At 33.0% G+C, this 13,125-nt stretch overlaps 1 protein-coding gene across 1 annotated transcript in view; it reads left to right on the forward strand.

Annotated features, from left to right (window-relative positions):
- The window catches only part of LOC130649036 (cytochrome b-c1 complex subunit 2, mitochondrial-like), a 30,186-nt gene that overhangs the window by 13,762 nt on the left and 3,299 nt on the right, over positions 1-13,125 (forward strand). Inside the window, exons 4-10 of the mRNA XM_057455231.1 lie at positions 6,074-6,138; positions 6,361-6,417; positions 6,566-6,626; positions 12,071-12,134; positions 12,208-12,241; positions 12,322-12,385; positions 12,493-12,550. Of these exons, the coding sequence (XP_057311214.1) occupies positions 6,074-6,138; positions 6,361-6,417; positions 6,566-6,626; positions 12,071-12,134; positions 12,208-12,241; positions 12,322-12,385; positions 12,493-12,550 (403 nt within the window). The remainder of the gene's footprint in view (positions 1-6,073; positions 6,139-6,360; positions 6,418-6,565; positions 6,627-12,070; positions 12,135-12,207; positions 12,242-12,321; positions 12,386-12,492; positions 12,551-13,125) is intronic.

The following is a 13,125-nucleotide window of genomic DNA, read 5'->3' on the forward strand; positions in this document are numbered from 1 at the left end:
TCAGTTAAAAAGTCTATTTTTTGGCAAGGCATAAAGTGTTCAAGAACTAAAAAGTATGAAGTTGTTTAAAAGCAGCATCCATGAGGTGGATTTTGCATGGGGAAGCTAGTGCACGAATTATCTTAAAGGGATCCAGAAGTACTTTTACAAGTTAGACTTACCTGATAGATTTTCTTATTCCCAATGACATATTTACTTTTTGTTAAAAGCTCATGTAACCCCAGATATCGTTTTTTAAATATTTGTTTTTCTTGCCGCCTTGATGGCCGCTTTGATCTTCTTGTTCGTTAAAAATAGCTCCACTCCTTTTTAGTGGCACCTGACCCTATTACGTAGTATTTCAGTAGCGCTCACAAATTAATGACTTTCATTCGCTATTATTAATGACTTTCATAGCCAAAAACAATTAATATATTGTCGCAACAAAGTTAAAAAAAATTCAACTTACTTTCCACATCGATTTCTGTACGAATGCTTTTTTTAAATAATTCAACATGATATACTAGCCGTCTAAGCAATAAACAAAAAATAATATATTAGCAGCAGGTGTGTGCATGATTTCTTTTATTTCAAATTAAAAGAATTTATTTCAACAAACAGGTTGTAAAAATTACTGATCTATAACCTGTCAACCTAGGCAGGGTATGATGCTCAAGTGAGTATTGCCAACCTTGTTCTCAACAATCCTTGGGAACGACAATCCTTGGGAACGAGGTTGCCTAAGTTACTCAGTGGATGGATATATTTTTTATTAAAAATTTTAAAAAATCAATAGAAAAGAATACTACTTTAATTCATTCCACAATACAGAGAGAGGCAGAATTTACTGTCTAATTAAAGTTTGTTTTTATGATATTCTTCCAATATGTAGCGCAAACATCAACATAGTCTATTAAATTTTTCCTTTTTGCGATAGCGCGCTAAAATAAGCAGGGTTACAAAAGCAGGACAGACATCGAAGCGCGAAAGCAGAAAAGAGAGACAGGTATCCTGTCTAACATCAACGCTGCTCTACACCTCCATGATTAGACCTTTAAAAGCATACATCATACATAATGGCCAAGGACACCCTCATAATTCACCATTTTTAGCGTCGACAAATAACTGCTGTGGCTATATTCCCACTTATTAGAATACTGTGACAGCTTTTTGACATTTACATTTTTCTATTTGTGTTTGATCTGTAACCAGTCCGTTTATGTTGTTAGCTCTGTCTTGTGTCGTATTGTTTGTGATAGAAGGATTGTTTTTTCTCTTTACGATTTTCTTAAAGACTAGTTTTAGGTCCAAGTTGGACAGTACTCATGCTTGTACGAAGCAAGAAAGTGTATTCAGCACCTTTTTCTGGGAGCCTAATCCCAGTTTTGACAACCACCATCCCTGTAGACAAGATACTTCAGTGCAGCTTGCTGTATTGTAAACCTTTTTCATCATCCTTTTGAAATAAAAACCATACACAAAGGTGTGACATGTTGAATGATCAGTAACTTTCACAACATGTGTCTCAAATAAAGTTCCTTTGAAATAAAAATCATGCTCAACTTGCGTCTCAAATAAAAAGTCCTTTGAAATAAAAATCATGCACATTTTATTTTTCATTTGGTTGCTCAGCTATGTCAGGACATATGCAGAATTATTTCTATTTTTTAAAAAAAAAATAATGGTTCGTAAAGAATTTTATGCAGAATTATTTTAATTTTTTTTTTAAAAAAGTAATTGTTTGTAGAGAGCTTTCGTTTCACTTTGCAGCACGAAGCTATATGTTCTGGCTATGCAGTCAGTAATAATTAAAGCGCTAATGAAATAATACGTAACAGGGTCACATGCCACTAAAAAAGACTGGATGTAGAATGAAACTTTTTAATAAAGAAGAAGGTTGAAGATAACCAAGATGGCGGTTGAGCGACAAGAAAAATAAATATTTAAAAAGCTATATCTGGAGTTACATGAAGTTTTAAATAAATATACCAATTAGCATTTCTCAAGAAAATCTTTCAGATGAGTCCAACTTGTAAAAGTACCTTGGGATCCCCCTAAGATTCGAACCAATTATAACCAGTGTAGGTGAAAAATGATCCAAAGCTACGTGGAATGTGACATCAAATGCTGCAGCCAGATAACATATTGATGCTCCTGTTTCTTGCAGATGTTCTCAACCATGTCAATAAATTTTCCAAATTCCTTTAGACCCGAAATTTAATTTATTGCAATGTGAGCACAACATCGGCAAACCTGAAAGCAGCTCTGTAATGGATCAAGGAAAGTAACATTCCCCTATTCATGTTAAATGCTGCAGCTTTCCTCGAACTCTCATGTGAGAGATTGAAATTAGCTAGGAGATTGTGCAATAACAATCTCCTAGTAAATGGGGAAACCGAGGAAGAAAGAATCAGGGACTTTAAATCAAGAGTTAAAATTTCTTAATGAAAGAGCTGGAGGAAGAATTGGATTGAAAATCGATGTCCAAACTTTCCTTGCATTTGATATCTTCAATGTTTGAGCTCCATCAACTGAGGAAGATCTTTGTTGATATTGCAATTTGTATTAATGCTGTTGTTATCTTTCAGTAACCAATACAATATTCTTAAGACTGGTGAAGCCTTTAAGTTAACTCATCAAGGTAAGAATCATTTAACAATCTTCATTTCAGGGGGGAAGAAAACTGATGCTCTGTTCAAGGCTCGGTAGTGGTTGACTACCGAGATTTGACTTAAAGTCATTAAAACATTGTTTTAATGATTTCAAGTTGGCAAGTTGAAAAAGTGCATAATGACGACATTTTGTTGCTTTTAAAAAGGAAGGAATTAAAGTACGACATCCACAAGTATTAAGATGAGCATCCTATACAACCTGATCAAGTTTATGCTGTGAAGGTTTGTGATTGCGAACATAATCCAGAGTTTATGAAAATGTTCAAGTTGTCACTTCCCATCACTCCTAGGACCTCCAATGTCGAGCATGGTTTCTCAGCCTTAAACCTGATCAACATGAAACAGAACAACAGATTGACTGTCACATCAATCAATTGACTGATGCGGCTGGTATTAGTTGTGCCCAAAAACTTTTCAGAAGAGGATTACGAGGCTTTAGTTGGTAGATATCACAAGACTGGAAACAGGCGAATTGAGCTTTGAACTAATGAATTTATTTTTTATTTCTACTTATCTGCATTTACTCAAGAAAACATACAGCGTTTATTCTTATTATTTTGTGTTGATGTTAGAGCCACTAGTGCTTTTCCTAGAACATCATAGCCTGTTCATTTGCATATAAATCTATGTTACACACCACATTAAGAAATAGGAATAACATTGATACGGGGTATCCGAATTCAGTGCATAAGTCAAGACCAATAATGAAGTGCAATATTTTGTGTACCTGTCAACTCTTTTTTATATACAATAAATCTAAATGTTCCGTACAACCGTGCAATAACTGACGCGATATTCCATGCTTGTTTTGGTATTTTCAATTTTACAATGCAATAACTTCCCTAAAATGCAATGATTTCCATAAAAAAAAAATGAAATCGAGATGGTTACTCCCTTTCATGGGCCTTCTATGTGGCAAAAATGCAATAAAAAAATAAAAAATGTCTGATAAAAAAAGAGATAATTAAGATAAAGAGATAAGTTAGGTATATAATACAGGATATATTACATGCCCGTTCGTCAAATATCAGATTTATCCACGCTTGATGAGGCAATATCCCCACTTGGCTGCGCCAAATGGAATATTGATCAACTTGAGTGGATAAATCTTGATATTTAACGAACAGTCCTGCAATATCTGCTTAATATTGCATGTGGGAATAAGTAAAAATCATTATTGCAAACATGAAGTCTTTTTTATTTACAAATAGTGACGGTTACGTGTTCTCAAAATGTTGCGACTTGAATCTCTTAACACCCTAGCTCTTTATGCCATTATGCTCAAAGATGAGCATAATGGCAGCATAATAACCGAAATTGAAACTTAAAGCAAGCGTGACTGTAGAAAATGGAGATAAGGAGGAATATACTTTCGCGGAAGAAACTTTTGCGGAAGAAACTTTCGTGAGTACGCGATTTTTCGGCGAAAGTTAATTCCCGTGAAATGTCTGGTTTTGAGCCTTTCGTGAAAGTTATTTCATGCGTAAAATGTTAATTTTTTTTACAAAATTTTCAAAAAATTAGTGCTTTTTTTTGTTGGTTTTTTTGTTGGGGGGTGGTCACACTACAAAAATATAGCATGTTACTCTGAGGAAAAGCCTTATTATTAAGGCTTTTCCACTGAGTATCGTTTGAAATAAATAGGTATACTTGTAAAACAAAAGTCACAAAAGAACTTACTGTTCTTTGATACCAATCTTTTATAACTCTGTATCAGGAAATTTTTAGGATTCTGGTAAAACGAATGTTTGGATGGTATGTGTTCAATTTTTCATAAAGAATATCAGCAACATGTTTCTTTCTTCTATTGTACGTATCATCAACATATTTTATCTGGAACTTTATATTTAAAGGACCAACAACATCTTGTTTCAGTTTATTCATAAAACAACCAGATAACACGAATGAGACTGGACCACTCATCGCAACACAAACTATCTGCTTAAATAATTCATCATTAGCTGTGAATGTACACTCTTTAGTTTGTTCAATAATTTAATAAAATCTATCTTTTTTATATCGCTCAAACTTCTGGTGGATATATATTTCTAATAATATTAAAAAAAACTTTAATAATTTTATTCACTTTGTTTTTACGTTCATTTATCATACCATAGCTGTTATTTTCACAAATAGAAGAAAAATTTTGCGATAAATTAAATACATTCAAAATTTTTAGTGTTTAACTGAAGACTGTTAAGTGATTAACTGACCACTTTTAAGTGATTAACTGAAGAATGTTAAGTGATTAACTGAAGACTGATAATTAACTTTCATTGTTGCAACCTCGGTAGACTTCCTCTAATTCGAATGCCGCTTAATTCGAACTTTCCGTTATTTCGAACAAATTGCCAAGTCCCTTGAGTTTGGTTTATTAAAGTCTTATATTTTGAGCTGGTTATTTCGAACTTCGCTAATTCGAACATTTCGCTAATTAGAACAATTTTTTAGTCCCAAGCCTACATTATGCTTGTTAATTCTAACTTTTGTGTATCGATAAATAAAGTCTGATGGGAAAATATAAAAAACGTTTTCATTTTTATTCATTATTATTGCATTAATGGTGGAAAAATTTCTTTCAATTTATCAATTAAATTGGCATTTCAAATAAAATGAAGTTTACAAGGAATTCAGAGGCTTCGCCTATTTCTAAGCAAACAACGTTATTGCACATATCAAAAAATTTACACAGTTCACATTCACGCTACAATGAACACTTCAAGCCCAACTTGTTACCAATCGTTAGTTCTTCTTTATTTATTTAAAAGAACTGTGCCTTAAAAAATGCTGAAAATTAAGTACAAAGCGGCTAGATTTCAAATTCCAGACATACTGAAACAGGGGACCACAACAATTTCGTGGAACCAGTAGCAAACCAACAGTGTTTAGCATAACAACCAGCGAACCACTTGTAAATAAGCAGTTGAATATACACATCAACCGATATACATCACAAAGATCAACAACTTTTAATTTGTAGGGTCTCGAAAAAATTACAGTTCAGATATAGAATCTTAAGTTATTTGATTATATCTGAAACCTCAAACTGTGATAATTTTTCCCTCTTTTGTCGATTTCCTGGCCCTTCGCGGCCCTTCACGCTAATTGTTCTATATTGCAAATATCGCAGAAACTTTTCAGCCTGCTTTACCTGCGCTACATATCTGTAGAACTCTTACAGCCTCTGGATTGTGAAGCAATCTGTAGGTGATGCTGTTTTGGCATTTAAAAATGGGCAAAAACCTGCCATTTTTCGAAAGAATTATCAATACAATTACAGTAAAGGATTCCAGCTGCTGAATTAAGCTTAAAATGTGTCAACTTTATATATGTTGGTCATTTATCTTGAAAACTGTTAGCAAATCCAAGACCTAAAATATTTTTCGTAATATTTGTAACAAGGTTTTTATTCTTTTTTTCAGACAAATAAGGAGAGAACTGATCTTCGCACTGTTCGAGAGTTGCAGCAAATTGGTGGTACACTGGAGTATGGGCTCAAAACCTTACGTTAAGCCGGACTTTCACTATACGAAACCTAGCACTAACGCTTATTTTGTTGTCCCTGAGCATGCGTGACAAAATTATTTTGCCGCTTCAGCGTTCTCGCTTTACGGCTTAGTGGAAATCTGGCTTTACACTTCGCTATTATTGCTTTAAATTGCTTAGTTTTCTATGTACCTGATTGTTTTTACTTTCTTTTTATTATTAGGTGTAAAAGTTCACGAGAATTAATTTCAAGAAATGCAGTTTTCATGAGGCATAAATTGTAAGTTTTTGAAAAAATGACAATATGATATTGTCTATATTAAGAAATGTTTTATAGCATTAGAAAAAAACACTTCTTTAGTTGGTGGGTTTATTACGCATTTTGTTTGAATGTTTAAACCTTATTCATAATATCTTTATTTATTCAGGTTAGAGCTCCTGGAAAATATGGCACCTGGCATAACACAGCCTATTTTTAATGCATGGGATGTAAGTGATGTGTGATTTGTTTTTTACGGTCATCAGAAATTGTCCAGAGTTCCTTTTGGTCATTGATTATGATGTAACACCAAAAAGAGTATCAATACTAATTTTCAATTGTTTTTATCGGCTCCAAATTACAAATTTCTTAACCCTCATACGCAGGACTGGTGTTTTAAAATGGGCAACTTTTTTACAACCAAGATTTTAACCCTCATACAAACAGTCATAAATAAGGTCTATTAAACTTTGCAAATACTTCTGGGATGAATAATTATTTTTATAAATTATTTGCTGATACTTCTGACCAATTCAAGACAAAAGCAATGATAAAAATATCTCAACTGTCTCATTACAGAATTTTTGTAAACAGTATAACCAATGCTAATCTATTCATCACATCTTTTAAATGTAGTGAGAGTTAAATAACTTTTTTAATTTGTGAAAAAATGAAGCAATTTTATTTCTCAACATGTAAAGCTTGAAACGCCAATCAAAATAATGCATTGGTTACATGCTTAAGTTGTAGTTATTGAATTTTTGATAACGTTATCATCTATATGACTCTAAAACGGGAGGAAAGGGGCTGGTTCAGCTTTGTGAAGTTTGCCCAATTTTAGTCGCAGATGGTTCCTAGTTATCCAGGCAGGAGTTGATGTCAGAGATATTAACCTATTTTCAGGTTATTGGACCCTAAACTTGCAATGACTTCATTAATCTTTTTTAATCTATTGACGTCATGTTATGGTTTCAGGGAAAATGGTAACAACCTGTAATGCTGGTATTTTTTATCGTTAAACTCAGTATCAAGACTAAAGACCTACCAGCAATACCTGGTAATGATTACCAGTAGATAATTTAAAGTTGCTGGTAAAGCTACAAAATGTTTACCGTTATTTTACTGGTTATATTCTAACTTATGTACTGGTATATGATAAACAATATTAGCACTGCCAGAGTAGGCTCTTTCTTAAAGATTTTGTGGTGAAGCTGCAAATTCTGTTTTTCTTATTTTATTTTAGCCACCCTGCACTATTACATTTTTCATATTGGGGACAAGTGAGCAGGTTTAAACTCGTGAATCCCAAACACAAAAACTGACATCTGAACTAGCGATTCTCTTGGACTTAAACTTCCCTATTTCCCATAGTCAAAATAATGTTCAATTAAAGATTAGGCAAGCTTTTAAATCTTCTAAAATATCTAAAACATGATGGTTGATCTGGACTTAGTGTTCAATGTTTAAATTTGTTTTTATGCCTAAGTATTGATATTACGGCAGTTCAAATCAAGTTTTTAATATTTTACATAGGTACTTAGGGTAAATATTTAAAAGTGACAAGAAATATAGCTAGCCAACTAAGAGGAACTCAAGATTCATTGTATTCTTTTTAAGATTCGTCTGAGCATAACTAAATGTAAATTAAGAACTTATCTAAATATTGGTCAGGGATAACGTTACTAAATGATGCCCCCTAAATAAGAAGTGAATCCTTTTCTGTTAACCCTAATCCATGCCATACTTTTTGGAGTTCTTATAGGGTGGGTCAAATCTGCCTGCTCCTAATATTTTGGCTTGCAGAATGGGGAAATAACCTTTTTAAAGTTGCTTTGTGTATTTACCAAAAAGCTTAAATAAAAATCATACAAGTAGGTGAAAATTGAATTACTGACTTGTAGCTTGGGAAAAAATTCTGACACTACTGGGACACGTAGGTATTTAAGAAATAGTTTTACTGCTTCCTAATGCTATTTGGTCAGGGTTCGGAATCCCCCCCTGACGGTTTTTTTAGCTCTTTTTAGCTCTGCTGAATGGTTATGATATTTAATAAGTTTAAATATTTATCTGTTAGACACCTGCGCACTTTTAGGACCTAAAAATTTTGCACGCACAGTTATTACTCGAAACTAACTCTAAAAATCTCTATGAAATCCTTATAATCTGAAAAATATAATAACTTTTGTTAGGATTATCCTTAGAACCCCAAAATTCCAACACAACTTATAATTTTAGACATTTGATTAATCCGATTTCCTGATTTTTTCAGATTGGTTGAAAAATCAAAATCATGTGATTCCTTGATATTTATTTTTACTTTAACTTAATTTGGCAACAAAAACACCAACTTTTTGGAGAAAGAAGTTAGGATACTGTAAGGCCTTGGAGTGTTATCACAAAATCCCTAAGACCTCATGAAAATAAAAAACACCATTTAAAAGTCCATTTAAGAGTCAAATGAATGTGATTTACTGTGTGATTATTTTGTTTTAATGCAATAAAAAAGCGCTAAAAGACAAAGCAAGTTCCAGTGACTAAAGTATTGGAACTGAGTTGTCCTAAATTATGCTATCAATCTTTTTTTGCGTTGTTGGACTTTATGTTCAGAATTTTTTTTCTCCTTAATATCTCATTTTTGAGTTCTGGGGGAAATAACTTCAGAAGACACAAATAAGAAATGTGACAGCATATATTTTAGTCCTAGGTGTTAAATAACAATGACTTACTTTGATTGTGTCACTTGATTACTCTGCGGTATCACAAACACAACCAGCAGGAACACAACAACACAACTGTTTATAGTCTATATTATGGAGACAACATATTAATATCAACAATCTCCCTTCTCTTTCTTCAATTACTGAATGTTGGTGAGAATCTGTCTTCTCATTTTTATTAGTCTTTTTCATTTTCTGTAAATCAACTCAATCATATGTACACTAATTATAAACTTTTCACTTTCTTAGCTTACAGCCGAGCCTCTGCAATTGCTTACAAAAGTCGACTTGACGAAGCTCCATTCTTTGTCAGTGGATCTGCCATTTTGTTTTTTGTTGTTATCCAACTAAGTTTTGAAATTTCTTTCTTTTCTATCATTTCTTTCAAGATGGCAATATCGACTCTTAATCTTCTGTCCAAAATACCTTTACTGGAATGCATCAACCAAAGACTTTGGTTGATGCATTCCAGTAAAGAGTAAGATTAACATTCCAGTAAGAAAGACAACCAAAGAATCCGTATAACATTCCATCGCAATCTGGAGTCCTTTTCCATCAAAGACAACATCTCGAATAATACTATGACAATTCTGCAGCTTCTATGAGAGCTAACGTTTCTGCTGATAGTGTACAACTCGTGTGACTCTTTTTGACTACCAATCTAAGGGGATGGTAATTGACTTATCTTGTTACTTAGGAAGATAACATAACCTCCTTTTGAACCTCCATCACTCAAATTCCTATACGAAGCATCACTATAACAAATAAGTTTGGATTCTTCAATATTGCCTACACTTGGAACGTGGAGTGCAACATCATTTTTCTTCACCTTACAAACAACTTTGTTTAAATATGTCAGGTCACCAACAGTAGCTTTGCTTACAACTCCCATCAGCTGACAAAACAATATGTCTGGTCTTGTCTGAGTAGCTACCCAATTTAATTGACCAATTAATTGCCTCATCTTTGTCTTTTCCTCATCACTTAAACCGTCTGATTTGGACAATAATCTCTTTTTAGGTAGGTTTACAACTGAGGTTTATACCAAGGTATTTGAACGCAACTGATTTTTCTACACCAACTTGAAAGCATTTTCTTATCTCTTCAATAACCTCTCTCTCAAAATATTCGCTCCCTCCCCAACAAAAATCATCAACATGTGTAGAAATAATACGTGCTAGTTTACCATTGTGGTGCCAATAAAACAAACCATGGTCATATTTACATACAACATTCAATTTGGTAAGTTCTTCATAATCTTAAGATACCAAGTCCTTGAAGCATCGTTTAATCCATAAACACAGGTCTTTAATTTCCATACTGTTCCCTCTTTGTAGGCTTCCTTGGGTGGACGTATATATAATTCTCTGTCAATAGACTTTCCTTGAAGAAACGCTGCTTTAATGTTGATGGAATGGCATGTCCAATTCATGACAGACATAATAGCAAACATAATCCTAAGTGACTCTTTACAGCAGGTCGAAGAATCTGTTTGTACATCTGCTTTATTTTAAAATCCTCTTGCTACTAACCTTGCTTTAAATTTGACGAAACCAGACTGGTCACATTTCTTGGTAATCACCCATCTTGTCGATATCAATGATTGCTTAGACACTGGAACCTCTTCATAAACATCGTTTTTGATGAAATTTTCCAGCTAATTCGTTTTTTTCTTGCTTAATTAATTCAGTCTCTCTGATGTCATTTTTGATGTTCCCTTTTTCATATCAGTACATTCGGTAGGGACATCTTTATGGCAAACATTTCAAAAATCTTTATATTTTTCTCCCTGAGCCTTCCCAACTTTTCCAGCTCTCGAAATGACTTCAACTTCTTTTAATTGCAACTTTTCATTTGTTGCCATGCGTATTTTCATCTTTGGTTTTAACTTAACATCATTTTCAGCATCATTTTTATTTTTACCATTGACATTCCGCTGTTCGCTTACATCTTTATTGTGTTCCACATTTTCTAATTTGCTTACGATAGGATGTATACAATCAAAGTCATCACCATTTCTCTCCATTTCTTCTTCTTCAATAGTATTTTCAGTATCTTCAAAGTATACATTGTCCTCTTGTAGTGTAACAGCATCTACATCATCTTCATCATCTTCACTGTATACATCATCTTCTAGTGCAAGATGTTCCACAAACTGTTCTGTGTTTGTTTGAGGTTTTGGTGTGTCATCAGAAGCTATTCTCTCTTGACCTTTCTCATGCATTAAATTACATGGATGCACACGAATGTATCGACTTCCATGTTTTACCAAAACTTGCTGACTTTCAAAACCTATAACTGTACCTGAGCCATGCCAATGTTGTCTTTTCTCTTCTCCATGCCAATGTTGTCTTTTCTCCGATAATAGACTTTATCGCCATTCATATATTTCACATTTCCAGAAGGTCTTATCTGATGACTCGTTTTCGATATATACTCGTTTTCATCTAACAAGGTCATTATCACAACGTCATATACCTTACAAATTATATCATATGTTGCCACATGAGGAAAATATCCAAAAGTTAAGTTAGAAAAAGTTTCTTGCATTAATATAACTTAAACACCACGCATTATGTAGAATACCTGTTGTGTAAAAAGCTTCTGCAATTTTGTTTTGATATTGTTTTTAAGTGTGCAATTAGTCGTTTTAATTGGCTTTTATGCTTTTTTATGCTCTGTACTCGACTATAAAATAATGAAATAAATTAAACACCACTATTTCGTACTTTTTAACATAACACATTGCATTTTTACCCGTATTTTGACTTTCAGGAAAAAACAATTTGTCTTTTTCTAAATTTAGATAACGCTGTATTGTGTACATTCAAAAGCTGGTCAGGATATGACTTCCCCCCTATAAAATGTTGACCATTCTTTTGTTACATGTCAATCAAACTATAATGTGAAAGCAATACAAGTAGAATTAATTTTCTGGAAAGTAAACTAATTTTTAGCTCTCAGATGTCATTGAAGGTTGTCAATTTGAAAACGCAATTGTTTACACTGACCCAAATGCAGGTGGATATTCTTAGTTCTTTATTTTTTGTTGAATCATTTTGCGTAATGTAAAATTGTCTAAACATATTTTTAGTAAATTTGGAGTTGCTTCATCAAGCTGCCTTTAGGTAAATTTGTAATATGTAACTTTTTCAGTGTTTTTGTTCTTTTTATTTGTTATCACTCATCACATTCGCCATGGATTTAGATCTGGTCTTGGTAATTCCTTATATTGTGAAAATTTCCGACTTGGTTGCTACTCCCCAGAACAGGTGCGTAGTGTGACTTCATTTATTACTTGAAGTTTTGTAACAGGTATAAACATTCTGTGATTATGAATAGCAAATGTTACCAAAAGCTAACTTGATATCTCTTTTAGCTTGAAGAGTATGTCCAACAAATGCATGTGGGCGAACGTCTAACTATTGTAGGAACAGGTAGCTTAGAGTACTTAGTGAGGATTTTTTTGTTTGTTTGTTTTTTCATCGTTTTCTAATTTACCCTATTCAAGTTCATTAAGGTGCCGTGAAAAAACGCGACGTGTGGTTCAGTAAAGCAAAGTTGCTTTCGAACAATGGATGATTTTTTGTCTTCAAATGTCCTGTTAAAGAGAAAATTCAAAAATATGTTTATTATTATTATTATTGTTATTTTTATTTTATTTTATCGAAATCGGAATCAATTAGAAAAGGCAAAAAAAAAAAAAAAAAAAAAAAATAATAACCTTTTTCAACTCAAATCTTGGATATTCTCTAAAAGATGATTATGATGATTCTAAAAAAGTTTTACATGAAATTTTCAAAGATAACTAAGTGAGTTATGAACTCTCCAAGCATTCTCAAATTTCAAAATTCTAACAAGTAAAGGTGGACTTCTATTAAAGTCAGTAATTGTTGTGCAACTGCTCAGGGTGGCCACTCCTCCTTAAATTCCTTAAATAACCGTAGAAAAAGAAAATCTCCTTAAAAGTACTTAAATATACTTAAAAAATTGGAAATTTTACCTATCCTCC

This window comes from Hydractinia symbiolongicarpus, chromosome 7 (genome assembly GCF_029227915.1).
Source record: "Hydractinia symbiolongicarpus strain clone_291-10 chromosome 7, HSymV2.1, whole genome shotgun sequence".
Classification (NCBI taxonomy): Eukaryota; Metazoa; Cnidaria; class Hydrozoa; order Anthoathecata; family Hydractiniidae; genus Hydractinia; species Hydractinia symbiolongicarpus.